Below are 19,399 nucleotides of genomic sequence, written 5' to 3' on the forward strand. Positions count from 1 at the left end.
TTCATGCTCCAGCTGGGCCGGGAGGAGCCTGCTGGGCAGAGACCTGGAGCTGGAGACTCGAGAGGGTGCCTGGGGGAGGCAGCAGTGTGAGGACGACATCGGGCTGGGTCTCCTCTGCCGGGAGGGTCTCTACCACTGACCACATCAGCTTCATCGCTCTCCTGGGCTCCTGGGGCCTGCCGGACTCTGAGCAGCTGTCCCCTCTGAGGGGCTGTGAGTGGTGAGAGGAGAGCAGGGGTGGGGGTGGCAGGAGAGAAGAGAGAGACTGAAGAGGAGGAAAGGAGAAAGAGAGACAGAGAGAGAGAGAGAGAGAGAGACTTATGGGAAGAGAGGAAAACCGAGAAATAGAAGGAGACAAATGGATGAAGAGAGACAATAAGAAAAGCCAGACACATAGAGAGAGGGATCCAGCTAAAGACAGAACCAGAGACAGGAGGCAGGCAGTGGGCATTGTGGGAGCCACAGCCAGAGGACCCGGGATGGCCCTGAGGACCCCCAGCAGGGCTCCCCTGCTCCTCATGGGGCTGCTGACCACAGGTGAGTGGGATCCCAGCCTTGTGATCCAGTACCAGTGGCCCTCATTTCCCACTCATGTTCTGCAGACGGATGACCCTCTGCCCTCTCCTGCTGACACCTCTGTGTCCCCAGGCCTGGCCCAGTTGCCGCTCTCTGCCTCGGCCCCTCGAGGCTTCTGGGCTCTGCCAGAAAACTTGACGGTGGTGGAGGGAGCCACTGCTGAGCTGCAGTGTGGGGTCCACGCCCCTGGCAGTGTGGTGCAATGGGCCAAAGATGGGCTACTCCTGGGCCCTGATCCTAGGATCCCCCGCTTCCCGAGGTACCGCCTGGAAGGAGACCCGAGTAGAGGTAAGAGATCAGGGCCTCAGACCCTGAACCACCAGCAGGGCCTGACTGTGGTCCTGACCTGGGACACCCGCTCTCACCTGCAGGTGAATTCCACCTGCATATTGAAGCATGTGACCTGAGCGACGATGCAGAGTATGAGTGTCAGGTCGGCCGCTCGGAGACAGGCCCTGAGCTCGTGTCTCCCAGAGTGATCCTCTCCATCCTGGGTATGGGTGAGAGACCCCCAGGACCCATGAGTCCAGCCCTCTCCGACTCCAGGGCCCAGGATTCCAAGGATTCCAAGCCCCCAGTCCCAGACCCAGGGAACACGTTTGATGGGCAAACTCAAAAATCCAAATCCTCATGTTTTCCTCAGTGGTGGCAGCTCACCCCAGACCTTTTCTCACCAGTGCCCCCCAAGGTGCTTCAGCTGACCCCTGAGGCAGGGAGCACAGTCACGTGGGTAGCCGGGCAGGACTACGTGGTCACCTGTGTGTCTGGGGACGCGAAGCCGGCACCCGACATCACCTTCTTCCAGAGTGAGTGTGGGTGAACTGGCCGGGACAGCATCAAGTCCCTGGAGTGGGGCGAGACTGGGTCCCTCCTAGAGGTCCCAGAAAATAGGACATTCTCGAGTGATGGGAATGCAGGAACGAACTCGGGGAGATGTTGAGGCCAGTGTGAGACCCTGCGAATGGGAGGGAACATCCAGGGAGAGGCACCACAGTCTGGGACTCAGGGAAGGGGCCGAGGCTCCAGACAGAGATGTGGGTGTCATCACTGGTGCTGAAGCAAGAAGCTGGGTGATGGCGGTGAGTGACACAACTCAGCAAGGTGGTGAGGGCAGGACTCTGGGATTCAGGGAGGCCTGAATGCCTGGAGGAACAAAGCTAGAGCTTTTCCTCCAGAAGCAGGAGGGAGGGGGCGCTATGTCCACCCTGAGGATTTCCAGGCCATTCTCCCCAGGACCTACCCTGAGGAGAAGCTGGCATCCCTTTCGCCCTCTTGTTGCTTCAAGGTGGACAAACAGTTTCTGACATCTCTGCCAATGTGAATGCGGGGTCCCAGGAGAAACTCTTCACCACAGAGGCCACAGCCAGGTGTGAAATTTGGGATGCTCTCCCCTCAGCCTGACCCCTAAATTTCTCTGCGAAGATGCCAAGCATGAAGACTAGAGTCAGGCATGAACAATCTGGGACCTAATTCTTCATCCCGATGCTCCAAAACATCTTCATGGGAACGCTATAGTTCCAGAGTATCAAGTACAAGATTTTGGCCAGGGGTGGGCCCCTGGGATCCCGGTTTTCACAGCTGACCCCCCAGAAGTCTTCCATGGAACTCGAGTTCCTCAAGGAAATTAACGGAGGGAACCTGGGATCCCCATATCTTCACCCTTACTCCCCAAATTTCAGATGATGACTCTGACTCCAGAACCCCAACTTCCCACCCCAGGGTGACACCCCAGAGCTCAGATAATGGGCAGCTATTGGTCTGTGAGGGATCCAGCCCAGCATTGGACACCCCTATCCGGGTCTCGGTCACCATGAATGTTCTGTGTAAGTGGGGAACTGAGTCAGCTGTGGGGGATGGGGAGCAGGGATTAGGGGTCCTAGGGGGTGTTCCAGGATTATGGAAGGTTCAGGTTCTCAAGGAGAAACATGGGGGTTCAGAGGCTGGTTGTGGGGCCTGGAAAGACTGGCTGGGCTCTCCAGGCCCACTGAGTGACTGCTGTTTCCCAGTCCCCCCAGGGCCCCCTGTCATTGAATGGCCTGGCCTGGACGAGGGGCATGTGCGAGCAGGACAGAGCTTGGAGCTGCTGTGTGTGGCCCGAGGGGGGAACCCGCCAGCCACACTGCAGTGGCTGAAGGTGAGGGCAGGAGCAGGCATGGGGTGGGGTGGGAGAGGATGCGGGGGTGGGGGGCTGGCCCTGAGCTGGCCCAGGTCTGTCTCTGTCTCCAGAATGGCCAGCCCATGTCCACAGCGTGGGGCACAGAGCACGCTGAGGCAGTGGCCCGAAGCATGCTAGTGATGGTCGTGCGACCAGAAGACCACGGGGCGAGGCTCAGCTGTGAGGCCCACAACAGCGTATCTACAGGGATCCAGGAGCGCGGGGTCACGCTGCAGGTCACCTGTGAGTCCCGATGCCAGATGCCCATCTGTCAGTCCATGCCCCAGAGAACCATCTGTGTCCTCAAAGCATGCCTGCCTGATGCCAGAGACCTTGTCATCTGTCCCCAGTCCCTTGTCGGGGCCGGTCTGAGTGTCTCTCCCCTGTCCCCCGGCCCCACAGTTCCCCCTAGTGCCATTACCATCTTGGGATCCGCATCCCAGTCTGAGAACAAGAATGTTACGCTCTCCTGCATCTCCAAGTCCAGTCGCCCACGGGTCCTGTTGCGATGGTGGCTGGGTTGGCGGCAGCTGGTGCCCACAGAAGAGATGGTCGTGGATGTGAGGCGGTGGCCAGGCTCCTGGGTCTGAGGGAGGAGGGAGATGAGGGCACGACTCCTGGATCTGGGGAAGGACAGGTCTGGCAGCCTGGATGACTGGGTCCTGGCCTTGTGGGCCTCACAGAGGAGGGGTGGAGATGCTTGATGTGTGTCCCTGCTGGGGTCCGGAGCGAACCCAGACCTCTGGGACCTTGGATGGGAGTGCCCTCGCTCCCAAGCCTGAAGCTCGCTCCTTACCAGGGCCTGCATGGTGGCCACATCTCCATGTCCAATTTGACGTTCCTGGTGCGACGGGAGGACAATGGTCTGACTCTCACGTGTGAGGCCTTTAGTGAGGCCTTCACCAAGGAGACCTTCAAGAAATCACTCACCCTGAATGTGAAATGTGAGTCTCCACCTTTGCCCAAGGTGTCCCATTTCCCATCCCTTAGAGACACCCCCTGCCCCCCCAACAGGCCCAGCCCAGAGAGAAAAGCTACTCTTCCTGGCTTTCCTCACAGATCCTGCCCAGAAGTTGTGGATAGAGGGTCCACCAGAGGGACAACGCCTCCGGGCTGGGACTCGAGTGAGGCTGGTGTGTTTGGCCATTGGAGGCAACCCAGAACCCTCTCTTACTTGGCTCAAGGTCGGTGCCAAACGAAGGCTATAGGGTTGGCAAGAAATGTGGGGGAAAGACGAAGCCCTTTCTCTCCTCCAGAGTCTGGGGAAATGTTGGAGAAACTTGAATTTCTTGAAAAATACTGGAGAGTTTGAATTTTGGTAGGGAATTGGAAAAGACACAAATGCCATGAGGATTAAATGGAATCCTAGGAAAATTCTGGGAGTTCTGGGAAAACAGTGAGAATTCTAGGAGAAAAGAAGGAATTCTAGATGAGGATGGGGAAGTCTAGAGAAAAGGCAGTAAATTTCATCAAAAGTAAAGGAAATTCTGGCAAAACCCTAGGGGTTCAGATGAAATGGCAGGGATTTTAGGGAAAGGTAAGAATTCCAGGTGCAAGGACAATGATGGACAAAGGTTAGAAATTCGAGGGAGAGACTAGTTATCTCACAGAACATTTGAAAACCTATTGATAGGGATCCCTGGGTGGCGCAGCGGTTTGGCGCCTGCCTTTGGCCCAGGGCGCGATCCTGGAGACCCAGGATCGAATCCCACATCGGGCTCCCGGTGCATGGAGCCTGCTTCTCCCTCTGCCTATGTCTCTGCGTCTCTCTCTCTCTCTCTCTGTGACTATCATAAAAAAAAAAAAAAGAAAACCTATTGATATTAATTTCCATTCATGGGATTAGGGGGTAAAAAGTGAAATTCCATTAAAATTAAAAGAAGTTCTGAGAAAATCCTGGGAAGTTAAGGAGCTAGTGAAAATTCTGGGGGAAAGACTAGGAATTAGAGGAATGAAGTTTAACTGGATGGAATTCTAGGAAAGTGACGAGAATTTGGGCAATCAAAAGATTCTAGGCAAAGACTAGTGTCATAAGAGAATATTGGGGAAGGATTCAGAAATCCATGGAAAGAGTGTGGAATTAAGAGAACAATCAAAGGAAATCTTGGGGAAAGTGGGAATTTTAAGAAAAAGAACTAATGATAGAAAAAAAAATGAAGAAATTCTGGGAAAGGCTTGGGGATTCCATGGGACTTTCCTGGTGTGTGGTGTTTGCTAAGTGTAGCTGGAATGGACTTTGAGGGGTGGGGCTGAGGGTCGGCAGGGGCACCAACCACTGCTGGCCTCTGAGGGCGAGTGGAGGGGTGCCTCGTAGGGGTGGAGGCCGGATCTCACCGCAAAGCCACTGGGCTCTGGGGCCCCAGGGGAGGCGGAGAGACTCTGCATGGCAGGTGCTCAATTCCAGTCCCCACTCGAATCTACTTTAGTGGGTGCCAGGGGAAGGAGGCCCCTTTGCCTCATCACACCAAGGCTTTATCAGAGCTGGCTGCAGCCAACCCAATGGGCTGTTTCTGGGGGGAAATGTTAGGGCTGCTTGTCCCCCAGTTAGTCTCTGCCCTCAGGACTCCCGGACGGTGACTGAACTGCGGCCGCCCCAGGAGCCGCGGAGGGTGCAGCTGGGAAGTCTGGAGAAGTCAGGGAGCACGTTCTCCCGAGAGCTTATACTGATCACGGGTCCATCGGACAACCAGGCCAAGTTCACGTGCAAGGCGGGTCAGCTGAGCGCATCCACGCAGCTTGTGGTGCAGTGTGAGGGCGCCCTGGGCCAGGACCTGGGGGAGGGCTTGGTCGTGGCGGGGAACTAGGCCAGAGCCAGGCTGGGGGACAATGGATATGGACAGGCAGGACGCGAGCAGCAGAGCCTGGGGTCTCGGTAAGGCGGAAGCAGGGTCTGAGCCTCGCTCTTCCCACCTGGCCCGTTCTTGAAGTTCCCCCAACAAACGTGACGATCTTGGCCAATGCTACGGCACTGCGCCCAGGGGATGCATTAAACTTGACTTGCATCAGTGTTAGCAGCAACCCTCCTGTCAACTTGTCGTGGGACAAGGAGGGGGAGAGGTGAGATGCCAGGGGCCCCCCTCCACTCTCTGGTTCTGGTCTCACGCCTTCACCGTTTGAGCCCCCACCCCCACCCCTGTGGTCCTGCCCCCTACCTAGTTTGAACCCCCCACCCCCACCCCTACCGTCCTGCCCCACACCTAGTACCTCTCTGGCTCTGGTCCACAGGCTGGAAAGTGTGGCCACACCGCCCCGTAGTGCCCCATTCAAAGGCTCTGCGGCAGCCAGGAGTGTCCTTCTGAGAATGTCACCCCGAGACCACGGCCACCGAGTGACCTGCCGAGCCCACAGTCCTGAGCTACGGGAAACCATGAGCGCTTTCTACCGCCTCAACGTGCTGTGTAAGTGGAACCCCTCTTGATTCCCTCCTGACTCTATACTACCTGGGTCTTCGCGTGGACACTCCTTTATCTCCATTCTACAGCTGGAAACTTTCCTGACCTTTATCCTTGACCCCTGGCTCTACACCAACTCCTGTCCTACCCAACCTCCATTTTGCCTTGCCCTCTTTTCAACCCTTGGCTGTGAGCCCTCTTGAACCCCTTCTCTATCTTTTAATCTGGCTCTGACCTTTACCCTTTTCCTAAACTAGATCCTGACCTCTATCCTGAACCTAACAGCAGAGCTCAGTTCTGAACTTGTTACCTTGTACACAACCTTAAATCTAGTCACGAGTCCAGCTGTAACCCTTAGACCAGTACCTGATCTCAGATCCATCCCAGACCCCAACCTTAACAACAATCTTGACTTCAGTGGCGCCCCTTCCACAGATCCTCCAGAGTTCCTGGGGGAGCAGGTGCTTGTGGTGACCGCGGTGGAGCAGGGTGAGGCACTGCTGCCGGTGTCTGTGTCTGCCAACCCTGCCCCGGAGGCCTTCAACTGGACTTTCCGCGGCTACCGTCTCAGCCCAGGTGCGTGGAGTGGTCAAGGAGAGGGGTGCAAAGGTCCCCCAGACTGGAGGGTCTGGCAGGGCCCTCACCCTGACCTCCCCCAGCTGGCGGCCCTCGGCATCGCATCTTGTCTGGTGGAGCTCTGCAGCTGTGGAATGTGACCCGCGCTGACGATGGCCTCTATCAGCTGCATTGCCAGAACTCAGAGGGCACCGCCGAAACTCTAGTGCGGCTGGATGTACACTGTGAGCACCCCTTAGTAACCCTAGCAAGCTAGGGAGTTCTGGGAGCCCCCCCCCCATGCCGAACAACACCCGTTCAGGGAGTCTTGCCCATTGTGGAGTCTCCTATGGTGGAAGCCCAGCCCACCCAGGGATAGTCACCCATGCTGAAAGCTTCCCACTCTGGAAGCTCCGACTGTGATGGAGTTGCTCTCGCTTTGAGAACCTTGCCCACTAGAGAGACCCTATGTGGAATCTGCTCAGACAGGGGTCCATTTACATGGGAGTTACTCTCATCAGGAAGCCTTGGGGCACCTGGGTGGCTCCGTTGATTAAGCATCTGACTTTTGATTTCGGCTCAGATCATGATCTCAGGGTTGTAAGATTGAGTCCTGACTAAGCTGTGCTTAGGGTGGAGCCGGCTTAAGATTCTCTCTCTCTCTCTCTCCCTCTGCCCCACTACCCCCATGTGCACATGTACAGGAGCGGTCTCTCTCTCTCTCTCTCTCTCTCTCTCTCAAAAAGGGCGGGGGGGGGAAGCCAAGTGCACTGTGGAAGCTCCACTTCCACACAATCGTGGAAGTCCGCCAGACCTACTCTTGTCACCACAGAGGCACAGCACAGTGGAGGGTGGAGGATGCCTTACTAACCCTGAGAACTTTACTCCAACTGCTCTGCATAAAGGGCAGACTGTATCATACCCGTTCATGCCTGTAATTTTCCTGAGCACCACTAGGACACTTTTCCCATCTGGAGCCTTCTCCCATCACCATCTTTATGGACACAAGTGGCTTTCCCACCCCTTTTGCCTTCCCCAGATGCTCCCACTATCCGAGCTCTCCAGGATCCTACTGAGGTGAATATTGGGGGTTCTGTGGACATAGTCTGCACTGTTGATGCCAATCCTATCCTTCCAGAGATGTTCAGCTGGGAGAGGCTGGTAAGGATATGACCTTTGGTAAATGAAGATGGGGGCTTGAGGATGTGGTTTCCTGATTATGAGCTCCTTGGGGAGAGGGATCACAGCTATATGATCCTGTATAACTATATGTTGTTGGGACATGCTCCAAGAACTAACTAACTGTTGAGTGACAGATGGATGGGTGCATGAGTGAATAGATAACCATGTGAGTGGGTGGGCAGGTGGATGGATATATGGATCAATAGGTAGGTGGATGGATGAATAAGTGAATGGAAGAACAGAGGGACAAACAAACAAGTGAATGGGTGGGTAGTTGATGAATAGAAGAGTGGCAAAATGGTTCAATGAGATAAATGAATAGATACATTGATTAGATTAGAGGGTAGATGGATGGATAAATACACATCAGTGGAAAGATGTCTGTGGAAGGAGGATGGATGAATGGATGGATGAGTGCATGGGGCAATAGAGAGATGGAGAAATGGATAAACAAGTAGTTGAATGAACTGATGAATAGTTGCATGTATTTATGGGTATGTGCATGTATGAGTAAATAGAAGAGGTGGATGGATAGAGATGGAAGGGTGGATAGGAGGATAGGTAGAAGAAAAAAAAGGATTGGATGAATGAATGGGCAAATGCACAAATGGATGAAGGAGAGGTAGATGGATAGATAGATATGAATAAATCAATGAAGAGACGGATGGTTAAATAGATGGAGAGATAGATGGTTCCAAGCATGAATGGTTGGATAAATGGATGGGTGAATAGTTTTCTGGGTTGGTGGATGAATGGATGGGCCATGAATGAATGATTGGATACATGGATAGATGGATGGATGACTGGTGGAATGGATAAACGGATAGGGGAATTTTTTCTTCACTAGATCTTTGGAGGGTGATTCTGTCTAGGAGAAAAAAGCTACAGGAGGGACACAGTTTGGGGGATAATGGAGCTACAAACTTGGGGGCCATCTCCTGTATCTTGTGCCGCAAGGGAGAAGAGGAGGAGGACCAGAGCCTGGATGACATGGAGAAGATATCAAAAGGATCCACAGGGCGTCTTCGAATTCACCATGCCAAACTGGCCCAGGCTGGTGCTTACCAGTGCATCGTGGATAATGGAGTGGCACCTCCAGCCCGAGGGTTGGTCCGACTTGTTGTCAGATGTGAGTAACACCCAAACTCCTGATTTCAAGGCCTGCCACTAAACTCACATCTCTCATGTCCTACCACATACCTCATATTGACCAACAACTCCTCCTAGTTGCCCCCCAGGTGGAGCACCCCACTCCCCTAAACAAGGTGGCTGCAGCTGGAGACAGTACCAGTTCTGCCACTCTCCACTGTCGTGCCCGAGGCGTCCCCAACATCATCTTCACTTGGACCAAAAATGGAGTCCCTCTGGATCTCGAGGATCCCAGGTGAGTCAAGGCCTAGCCAGGTAGTGCTCTAGTCCCAACTTTGGTTCCTCGACCCCAGTTACTCTTCCTGAATCCCTGCCACACCTCCTCTCCAGGTACACAGAGCACACATACCACCAGGGTGGGGTCCACAGCAGTCTCCTGACCATTGCCAACGTGTCTGCAGCCCAGGATTATGCCCTCTTCACGTGCACAGCCACCAACCCCCTTGGCTCAGACCACACCAACATTCAACTCGTCAGCATTAGTATGGTGGGAGCGGGCTGTGCGGGTGTTGGGAGGATGTGCCCTGGGTCAATTTCCAAGTCTCTTGTTGGCCCAGAATGGCAGTGTTCCCAAAACCTGGGAAATGTTTATGAGCAGGATGGAGTTTCTGCCTGCCCTGAAAATTCTAACGGAGACTAGATCTTCAGGGAAATCCACAGCAAGGGAAAAAGGAGGGAGAGGGTACTTACTGGCCTGAATAACTAAAAAGTACATTGTCAGGGGTCGATGGATCTATGTTCAGGTCATCAAGAACTCTCTGACTCTCAGGTCTGCTTTTTTCTGTGTTGGCTTTATTCTAAGGCTCCTCATAGAGGGCTGTTGGATTTTCCAGGAGAAATGGAATTTATTTCTCTCCTAACAGTGTATGAAAGTACTAGACTTAAAATTTATTGGCTCTACTCAGCTCCCATCACATCCCTGAACCAATCTTGTGGTTAGGAAAGGTTTGGCCTGGTCACATATCTCTCCTACAAGGAGTAGAGTCACTTCCATCAGAAGCACCTGGCCTGAGAATGTGGGTGAGTGGTTTTCCAAAGGATATTCAGGGTTCTACAACCAGAAGAAATGATGAATGAATGTGACATCGGCGCCAAAAAATCCACACAGAGAAGATATGTCATATATAGGCTAGGCTCATATTTAGCAAGTCTGTATTTGCAAATTTGTCTACTTGCTAAAATTTATTTGTATCCTCAGAATCAATACTCATGTGCTTTCTTGGGTCATTCAGGAACATGTACAGAGCAGGCAAAAAAATACAGTCATCCAGTAAGCACATTCTTAGCTAGGGTAGAACCAGGTGACACTCCGTTCCAGCTTTCATACTACAAGGAAGTATTCTCTCTGCGGCCTATTGAGTGCCGTATTTTTTGCACTTTTGTGCTTTTTGTTAGTGATTTTGCTATTTAAAGTAATCGCTAGCCACAGTGCTGAAGTCTAGAGTTCCTAAGGATATGGAGAAGACACTTCTATTGGATAAGCTTCGTTCAAACATGAATTATAACACTGTTGGCCATGAGTTCAATGTTAATGAATCAATAAGATATATTAAATAAGGTGTCTTTAAACAGAAACATAAAAAAACAAGGTCATGTATTGATTGGCTGATGAAAATATTGTGACAGGATGTTCACAGGAATCTAAATGCATTTCCCCCAGAAGCAATGATTTGATGTTCTGTAATTCAGTGTTCATAGCAAGTTTATAGAACATTACTGCCACTAATCAGAAGAATTGATTATATATTTAAAATAATTCTTAGAAAAATCTAGAAGGAATCTTCCAGAACCCTGTTGTTATCCTCTGACTAGTTCCCTCATCCTTTTCCTCAAAGGCCGCCCGGATCCCCCATCAGGATTAAAGGTTGTGAGCATGACCCCATATTCAGTGGGGTTGGAATGGAAGCCTGGCTTTGATGGGGGTTTGCCACAGAGGTTCCAAATCAGGTGGGTCCCTGTTAAGGTAGAAAGGGATAGAAGCCGACAGGGCTAGGGCACCTCCTGAATGACTGCCCTCTCTTTCATGCAGATATGAGGCACTGGAGACTCCAGGGTTCCTCTACATGGACGTCCTACCACCTGATGCCACCACCTTCACACTAACTGGGCTACAGCCTTCTACACGATACAGGGTCTGGCTGCTAGCCAGCAACGCCCTGGGGGACAGCGGACTAACTGACAAGGGGTCCCAGATCCCTATTACCACCCCAGGTGGGAAGGGACAGTCTTGAATAGGTTGCAGAGCTCCTCAGTGGACTTATGGGGTGATATAGTGAAGTAGATATTTATTATTCCCTTTGTATAGATGAAGAAACTGAGGACCAGAGAGGTGAAGCAAACTGTTGAGGCTCACATAGCTAGAAGGAAGTAGAGATGAGATTGGAACTCAGACAGATGAACTCCAGGAACCAGTTTTTATTTTTTAATTTTTATTTATTTTTTAAAAATATTTTATTTATTTATTCATGAGAGACACACAGAAAGAGAAGCAGAGACATATGCAGAAGGAGAAGCAGGCTCCTCGCACGGAACCCTATGTGGGACTCGATCCCGGGACTCCAGGATCACGCCCTGGGCCAGAGGCAGGCACTAAACCACTGAGCCACGCAGGGATCCCCAGGGACCAGTTTTTAGCCACTAAACTATACTGTCTGAAACAACACAAGGGAAATTAGAAGAATGTATGCTTTGAATGGAAAGGAAATTATGGAAATTGTGAGGTGCAGCTAAAGCAGTGCTGAGCAGGACATTTATAACATTAAGGTGGCCATTTAATTTTTTTAAAAAGCTTCAGATTGATGCTTAGTTGCCATCTTTAAAATGGAATTAGAAAAAGAAGAACAAATTAAACCCAAAGTAAACAGAAGGAAGGAAATAATAAAGAGCAAAATGAACTAGAAAACAGAAAAACAATAGAGAAAAATAAATGAAACCAAAAGCTGCTGCTTTGAAAGGTCAATAACCTTCATAAAGTGAATCAAGCCAAAAAAGAGAGAAGAGACAACTACACCAATCTCAGGAATGACAGAGGGCATCACTACTAACCCTTAGACATTAAGTGGAAGTTAGGGAATATTACAGACAACTTGATACCAATAAATTCAGCAACTTTGAGGAAAGGGACAAATTTGTTGATATGACTAATGAGAACATTTTGACTCTGGCAGGCACTGTAATGTAACAGCTCATCACACAGAGCCTGGTTTAGACAAGCCTGGTTTCAGGTCTCAGCCCTGCCACTTCCTAGTCATGAGACCTTGGGCAAGTTACTTAACATTTTTGAGCCTCAGTTTCTAAAAATAAGGTATCTCAGATCTCTGTGCCTATTTCTGAAAGTAGGTCTCCTTCAGACAGCTGTGAGGATTAAATAAATTACTTTATCTAAAGTGCTTAGAATGGGGACGTGTACAAAGTAAGTGCTATGTAAATGCTGATTTAAAGAAATGTTCCCTGCTCAACTTCTGCTTACCCCAAGAGAGCTTCCTTTTTCTGTCTTTCCCTTCCTGACAGAGCAATCTTTTTCCTTATGGAGGTAAGGAACTTCTCCCATTCCTCTTCTTTCCTTCTCCCATTACAGTCTTTGCTCTAAGTTCTAAAGCATAAAGTACTACACTCACTTCACTTGCTCTAGAACTAATACCTCTATTAAGACATTTAGAGAGCTCAGCATCTTTTTTGGTTAACCGTCCAAAATTGATAATTTGGGTTAAAAGGACCTTCCATATCATAAAGCACTCATCAATAATAATAATATATAATTATATACTAATTATTATCATTATTATTACTATTGGCATTAGATATTGCCCTTACTATCAGCAATCTGCAGTGTCTTGAAATATTCCTTTTTAAAGAAATATTCATTTATTTCTTCAAATAAATAAATAAGAAAGAGAGAAAGAGAGAGAATGCACGAGGAAAAGGGGCAGAGGGAGAGGGAGAGATAATTGCAAACAGACTCCCTGCTGAGCGCAGAGCCTGAAGGGTGGATCAATCTCACCACCCAAAGATCATGACCTGAGCCAAAATCAAGAGTTGGTTGCCCAACCAACTGCATCACTCAAGTGCCCCTGAAATACTCCTAAGAAGCCATAAATCAGTTCCTCAAAATGGGTTGAAAAGCTTAATAGGAAACTGTGAAATATTTAAGGCTTACTCAGATTCTTGGTGTTAATTCACAATCTCTATACCCACCCCCAGGTCTAGACGAGCCTTCTGGAGAACCTGACTACCAGCTGCCCACAGAGCAGCCTGTAGGTAGGTTTTCAATTTCTTAAATATCCCTCTCACCCCTGAGAATAGAACATTCTGGTTTCCAACCCCACCACCTCTGTTTTGTGGCCACAGCCCCTTAAGACTTAGCTCTGTCTGTTATACAATGTCCTAAGCTCTATCTTTTGCTTGAATATGATACATTTTCTCTCTAATTCAGTTTAATTCTGAAAGAATTAGCTGGTTCCACACCCTGTGCAGAGCCTATATCAATTTGCTTTTTAAAAGAAGATCTATTTATTTATATTAAGGACAGAGAGTGGGGGAGAGGGAGACTCAGAGAATTTAATCAGACTCCCTGATGAGAATGGAGCTGGAGGCGAGGGCCCCAAGGCAGAGCCCCACACAGGGCTAACACACACCTGGACATGGGCCTGGACATGTGTCACAAGGCCCTACGTGGGGCTCGATCTCACCACCCTGAGATCATGACCTCAGCTGAAACCAAGAGTCAGATGCTTAACTGACTGTACCACCCAGGTGCCCCTGTATTTATTGGCTTTTGATATAGAATAAACCAATTCAAACAATGATTATAGCAATAACCATTGTTTTTCTTGATTCTATGAGTGGCTGAACAGTTCTAGTCTGGGCTACAAGCAGCTGGAGGCTCATCTGGGACTGGTTGATCTAGGATGGCCTCCTCCTCACACATCTGACAATCTAGTTCTTAGTTGGGACAATAGAGATAACTGGGTGACATGTCTCTCCTTGACTTGTTCACATGGAGGTGGTCACAAGAGTCCCAAGAGCAGCAGGACTGGGCAAGCACTTTCAAGCTTCTGATTCTGTCATACTTGATGTTGTCTCATGGGCTGAAGCAAGTGACATGGCTTAACTCAGAGTTAGTGTGGAAAGGGACTACTCAAGAGTGTAGTTACAGGGAGAGAATTATGACCATTTTGCTAACAATCCCCCTTCAAAGCCTGAGAAGAAAGTTGCAAGTGACAGAAATTCAGCTGTTGTGGGCAACAAAAAGATTTGCTTGGCTTGGGAAATGGAAAATTCCAATAGGTGATCACAATTTTCACGAAGGACCTATTCCTCTCTCTCAACTTTGCCTTCATTTTTGATGGCCTCCTTCTCAGGTTCTTTTGTCAAGAGTGCAGAGAAATACCTGTTCCCCTCCACACACCTCCAGCTTTGTTCCACTTCTCACCAGTCTGTAGAGGAATGTCCTAAATGTTATGGCAAAAATCCACCTTGGGTCAAATGCTAGATGGGTCTGAACTGATCACTGTGGAAAGAGGGATGAGTGCTCTTATTGGCCAGGGAGGGCCATGTGTCCTCCATGGAGATCTGTGGGAACATATAGCCTGAGGAGGAGGAGGAGGAGGAGGAGGAGGAGGAAGAAGAGAGAGAGAGAGAGAGAGAGAGAGAGAGAGAGAGAGAGAGAGAGATTGGCTATTTTCTCAAAGGAAAATGAGTGCTGTTAGCAGAAGATAGGGAGACAAATGCTGAGCAGATGTCTACTTAGAGGGATTTAGTCTTGTCCTTTAGGGATATAGCAGAAGACTCTGATATTACCTGGAATGGAAGTTTGTGCAAAGAAGTCATTTGAGAAGAAAATCAGTTGGGAAAAAAGAACATTTAAGGACAGACATTTGACTCTTCCAAGGTTTAGGGGTGTGGCTTTGCCTCAGTGATTCTGGAAATAGCCAGTAGTTTGTGTGGTTGGAGAGTCCAATACCAGGGTCTATGGATGGTGGGTGGGGCTGAATACATGGGAAGAGGTCTTGAATGCCCATATAAGGAGCTGAAGCTCCCACTTGAGTCTACACATGGGGCTCACGCAAAGGTAGGACCCACTGTTAGTAGCTTGACTTGAGAAAGGAGCCACCTGCCCTGAGGTGGCAAGAGGGAGTGGGCATGGAATTCCCTCCCATCTCCTTCCTTGATCTAGGAAAAGAGACTTTGCTTAGTCAGAAGCAAGCTTTCTCAGAGAATGCTGCTCCGGGCCTAGAGCCAGTTGTTTTGGGTTCACTGAGGGGTATCTTCTGCCCTCAGGACCCTCAGGGCTTCCTCTACTGCCTGTGCTGTTTGCTGTTGGGGGTCTTTTGCTGCTTTCTAATATCTCCTGTGTTGGAGGATTCCTCTGGCAGCGGAGACTGAGGCGTCTTGCTGAAGGTGAGGAGAGACTGTTCTTCCCCTGCAGGGATGGAGGCCCAAGGGTGAAGGGAGCCCTGGGGCTGCTCCATATTGAATGTTTCCCAGGGCTGGTTCGCCAGAGAAGGGATGTCTTTGATCCTTTTTTTCCTACTTTCCATAGGCATCTCGGAGAAGACAGAGACAGGGTAAGTGGGAATATTTTTCTGTAAGAAAGCCTCTGAAGAAAGAGGTTTGGGGATGAGAGATATCAGAGTCAAGACCCAGCTGCTCTCCATACCTCTATCCTGGAAGGTCGGAGGAGGACCGAGTCAGGAATGAATATGAGGACAGCCGGTGGACTGGAGACCGGGACACTCGAAGCTCCACAGTGAGTGGGGGGTACTCCTGAAAGCCCTGCCAGGGAACTGGCATATTAAAATTCCATCATTAACTTCAGGTTAATCATTGTCCTTTATGGGAACTATGGAGCCAGAGGATGGAAAAGATTTTATCTGGTTTTTTTGGGGGGTGGGGGCTACTGACAGGTTAGCACAACAGATGTGGAACCATATTACCACTCCATGAAGAACTTCAGCCCCCAGCTGCCACCAACACTGGAGGAGATGTCTTATCCCCGAGGTAAGCCATGACAGTGTCACAACTCCTTCTGCTCATAGGTACCCCTGACCTCTGGACAGATCCCCTGATCATCCCTTCCTTCCACTCCAACTTCAGGTTTCACACATATTGAAGAGGAGAATATGGCTTTTCCTGGACACCTGTATGATGAAGTGGAAAGGCTATATGCTCCGCCTGGGGCCTGGGGACCCGTCTATGATGAAGTACCAATGGTGAGCAGATTTGTACCAGCAGAAGTCTTTCCTGGATAGTGCCAGAAAACCACATCCTACTGTTTATATTAGTTAGGGTAAGCTAGAGGCCATAGCACAAAGCCCTCACTATGATCCTATTTCCTTCTCACATAGCAATCAGAGGTGAGTGACCCTATTGCACATGGTTACTCCAGAACTCAAGTTCTTTCCATTGTATTCCTTTGCCATCCTCTAGTCCATATTTGTTCAAGTTTGCATGGATAGGCTAGTTTACTGCAGGTTTCAACTGGTGTGAGAGGGAAAAAGAGAGTGCGGTAGAGGCAAAACCCTGTATTATGGTCCAGGCCCAGAAATGATGCACTCTACTCATTCCCTGATGAGATCACAGTCACATGGTCACATCTAACTGAAAAGGAGACTGAGAAATATAGTCCAGCTTGTCAGCTACATGCCTCACTATAGCTCTATTACTGTGGGAAAAATAAGCAATGCATTCTATTGGATAATTAGCCTTCTCCACTACACTGGTTAAGCAGAGATATAGAGGGGTGTAGCAGAGAGAAAAAATTTTTGGCCCACTCAACTGAAAAGTCAAGGGATAGAATAGTCTTCAGGTCCCACCCAGGTGGACCCAGAGTTTCCTCCCTAGAGTGTCCTTAGAAAATGCAGATTTGTATCCTATTAGATTGGAAACCTTCAGAGAAGGAGAAAGCTTCTTTTCCAATAGCCCTAAAGTCCCAGAGCTGACACTTTATTAGTCTAACATTGGTCGCATATTTATTGATGAACCACCGACGCAGGGGAAAGACTATGCTAATTGGACAGGTCTGGATTGGTGCCCAGCTATGGCATTAGGGAGTAGGGGCGAATTTCACTCAACCCACTGGACTGAGTGAGAGAGGAACAGGGAATCCAGAGGGAAGTGAAGATGGTGGCTGGGCAGGCAAGAACAACAGACACCTTGACCATCAACTACCCCCACATACTGTAAGGGAGGTGGAGCAGAACCCTTGACTTTCTGTGTGGCCTTGGCTAATGCTCTGGCACCTCTGGCCAAGAATTTCCCTCTGTAACTTTGTCCCAGATGGGGCACTGTTCTCAGAAGCGTGGGAATAACGTGCCTTAAAATGCTGTGCCACGTCAAAATGCTGTCCGTGGTGCTGAACCATATGTGCTCTCTAAAGCACAGATGCAATCTGCACACTTTTTCTGTAAAGGTCCAGATAGTAAATACTTTGGGTTCTGCAGGACATGCCTGTCCTTTTTGAAACTACTCAGTTTTGCCGCTGTAGTATAAAAGCAGCTATAGACAATACATAACTGAATAAGTATGGCTAAGTTCCAATAAAATTTTATTTTTGGACACTGAAATTTGAATTTCATAAATTTTCATATGTCATAAATATTCTTCTTCTGATATTTTCCCATTAATTAAAAATATGTAAAACCATTCTTAGCCCCAGGCAGTACAAAAACAAGCAGCAGGCTGTATTTGGCTCACGGGCAAATCTGCTCTAAAGTTTGCCGAGCTAAAACAACCATTTTCTCCTAATCCTATGGCAAAACACATTTCCAGTAAGGACTGTTCCACATGGCCATTTTTTGCCTTCTATTTTGATGAAGATTTGGAAATTTATAGGACTAACAGAATCATGACTCACATTCCACTCCAATTTCGATAACATGCATTTTTAAAAGTTTCATATTTCTGACATTTAAATTATTTTTCTGACAGAAATCATGAGATATCTTGGACTTGCTTAAAAATAACCCAGTTAGTGGGGTTAGGAGATGAAAAGATGGAGATATGGATAAATCAAGATTGACCAAGGGTTGATATTAATTAAGCTAGGTGATGGGTACATGGAGGTTCATGATGGAGGCTCATTATCACTCTCTTCTTTGTAGTTGGATTCCCCCCCCCCTAATTAGAAGCTAAGACTTTTTTTTTCTGAGAAGTTGAGTAGGAGTGTGTATCCCTTTTGGAGCTGCAATGATGATCCCCAGGGCATATGTCTATGGTTCTAACTCCACCTTTGGTTGTCAGGGCCCCTCTGACCCCTGCTGGCCTGAGGAGACATATGAGGATACAAGAAGAATCTACGATCGGGTGGCAGGAAACTTGGACCCTGTGGAAACTGATTCTCTACCCTTTGAGCTGAGGGGACATCTGGTGTGAGAGCCTTCCCAACACCCTTTTCCTACATCTGCAAGACATAATATTCCAATGATCTTTTTTATTCCAACATGGGCTGAGCTTGTTAAGTGAGCTTCATGAGACACAAAGGGATAGGACTATTTTTGAGAGAGGTGTATGTAAGTAACAGGAGATGATTCAAGCTGGTGCCAACAGGCTTATATAAATAAGACTCCTCTGGGAGGTGGCTTTAGAAACTAAACTTCTCCAAAAAGAAACAGTGGATTGTAAGAGACATCTCAATAATGAAAAGCTACTTAAGGGTCTTTATGCTTTTTAAAGTAAAATTTTCAGAAGTTGGAAAAGACCTATTTAAAATAGTTCATTTTGAGTTCAACTACACCCAAAATAGCTAATAATAAGTGGAATTTATGAACTATTATTATGTCCTACTTGTTTTATTATTTTTCTACAGGTATCTAAAATATGACATATAAAAATAAAATAAAATAAATAAAATATGACATATATAAACTATGATACACATGTAAACATAAATAGACTATAGAAAATAAAAAGGCAATAAAACAAGCTAGAAACAAAAGAAAATATATTGTATGATTTCACTTCTAGAAATTCTAAAACAGGCAAAGCTAATCTAAAGTGACAGAGCAGATAAGCAGTTGCCTGGGACCAAGAGAAGAAAATTGACTGCAAAAGGGCACAACAGAATTTTTTGGGGTAAATGTTCTATATCATGATGTGGTGGTGGTTTCATGGGTATATAGATTTGTCAAACTCATTGAACTGTACACTTACGATGGGTGCATTTTATAGTACATAAATTATACCTCAGTAAAGGTAATTTGTAAAACAGTGTCCATAATAAAGCACCCCAGGAAGAGAATTCTTTTTTTTCCAGCAAGAGAATTTTTATTGTTTATATTGAACAGCAGACAGAGGAAAAGTCTGCCTCTTTTCACGGAAAAGAGAGTATAGCTAAGTATAATCTTCATTTATGACTCCACTTCTATTTGATTAATCATATTATTGAAACTGT

The 19,399-nt window shown here is 48.4% G+C and overlaps 1 protein-coding gene across 5 annotated transcripts; it reads left to right on the forward strand.

The window, feature by feature from the left end:
• The first annotated feature begins 418 nt into the window (after positions 1-418).
• On the forward strand, positions 419-19,153 carry NPHS1 (NPHS1 adhesion molecule, nephrin). 5 transcript variants are annotated; one of them, XM_055310863.1, is made up of 29 exons: positions 419-537; positions 649-864; positions 948-1,070; positions 1,254-1,382; positions 1,862-1,943; positions 2,296-2,399; positions 2,583-2,710; positions 2,803-2,974; positions 3,134-3,291; positions 3,531-3,675; positions 3,791-3,915; positions 5,293-5,479; positions 5,659-5,788; positions 5,957-6,129; positions 6,559-6,699; positions 6,783-6,923; positions 7,718-7,839; positions 8,818-8,989; positions 9,088-9,244; positions 9,340-9,491; positions 10,845-10,956; positions 11,039-11,220; positions 13,210-13,266; positions 15,289-15,408; positions 15,551-15,575; positions 15,682-15,757; positions 15,915-16,008; positions 16,105-16,220; positions 18,250-19,153. In XM_055310863.1, the coding sequence occupies exons 1-29, from the start codon at positions 480-482 to the stop codon at positions 18,379-18,381; spliced, it is 3,729 nt and encodes a 1,242-aa protein (XP_055166838.1). In that variant the 5' UTR covers positions 419-479; the 3' UTR covers positions 18,382-19,153. The 5 variants fall into 5 exon arrangements, 4 of the variants coding, with proteins under 4 accessions (XP_055166838.1, XP_055166839.1, XP_055166840.1 ...); XM_055310864.1 differs by lacking the exon at positions 5,659-5,788 and having other exon boundaries at positions 5,293-5,477; XR_008662546.1 differs by lacking the exons at positions 16,105-16,220; positions 18,250-19,153 and having other exon boundaries at positions 13,210-13,262; positions 15,915-15,930.
• Positions 19,154-19,399: the final 246 nt, after the last annotated feature.

Source organism: Nyctereutes procyonoides, unplaced genomic scaffold, assembly GCF_905146905.1.
Source record: "Nyctereutes procyonoides isolate TBG_1078 unplaced genomic scaffold, NYPRO_anot_genome, whole genome shotgun sequence".
Classification (NCBI taxonomy): domain Eukaryota; kingdom Metazoa; phylum Chordata; class Mammalia; order Carnivora; family Canidae; genus Nyctereutes; species Nyctereutes procyonoides.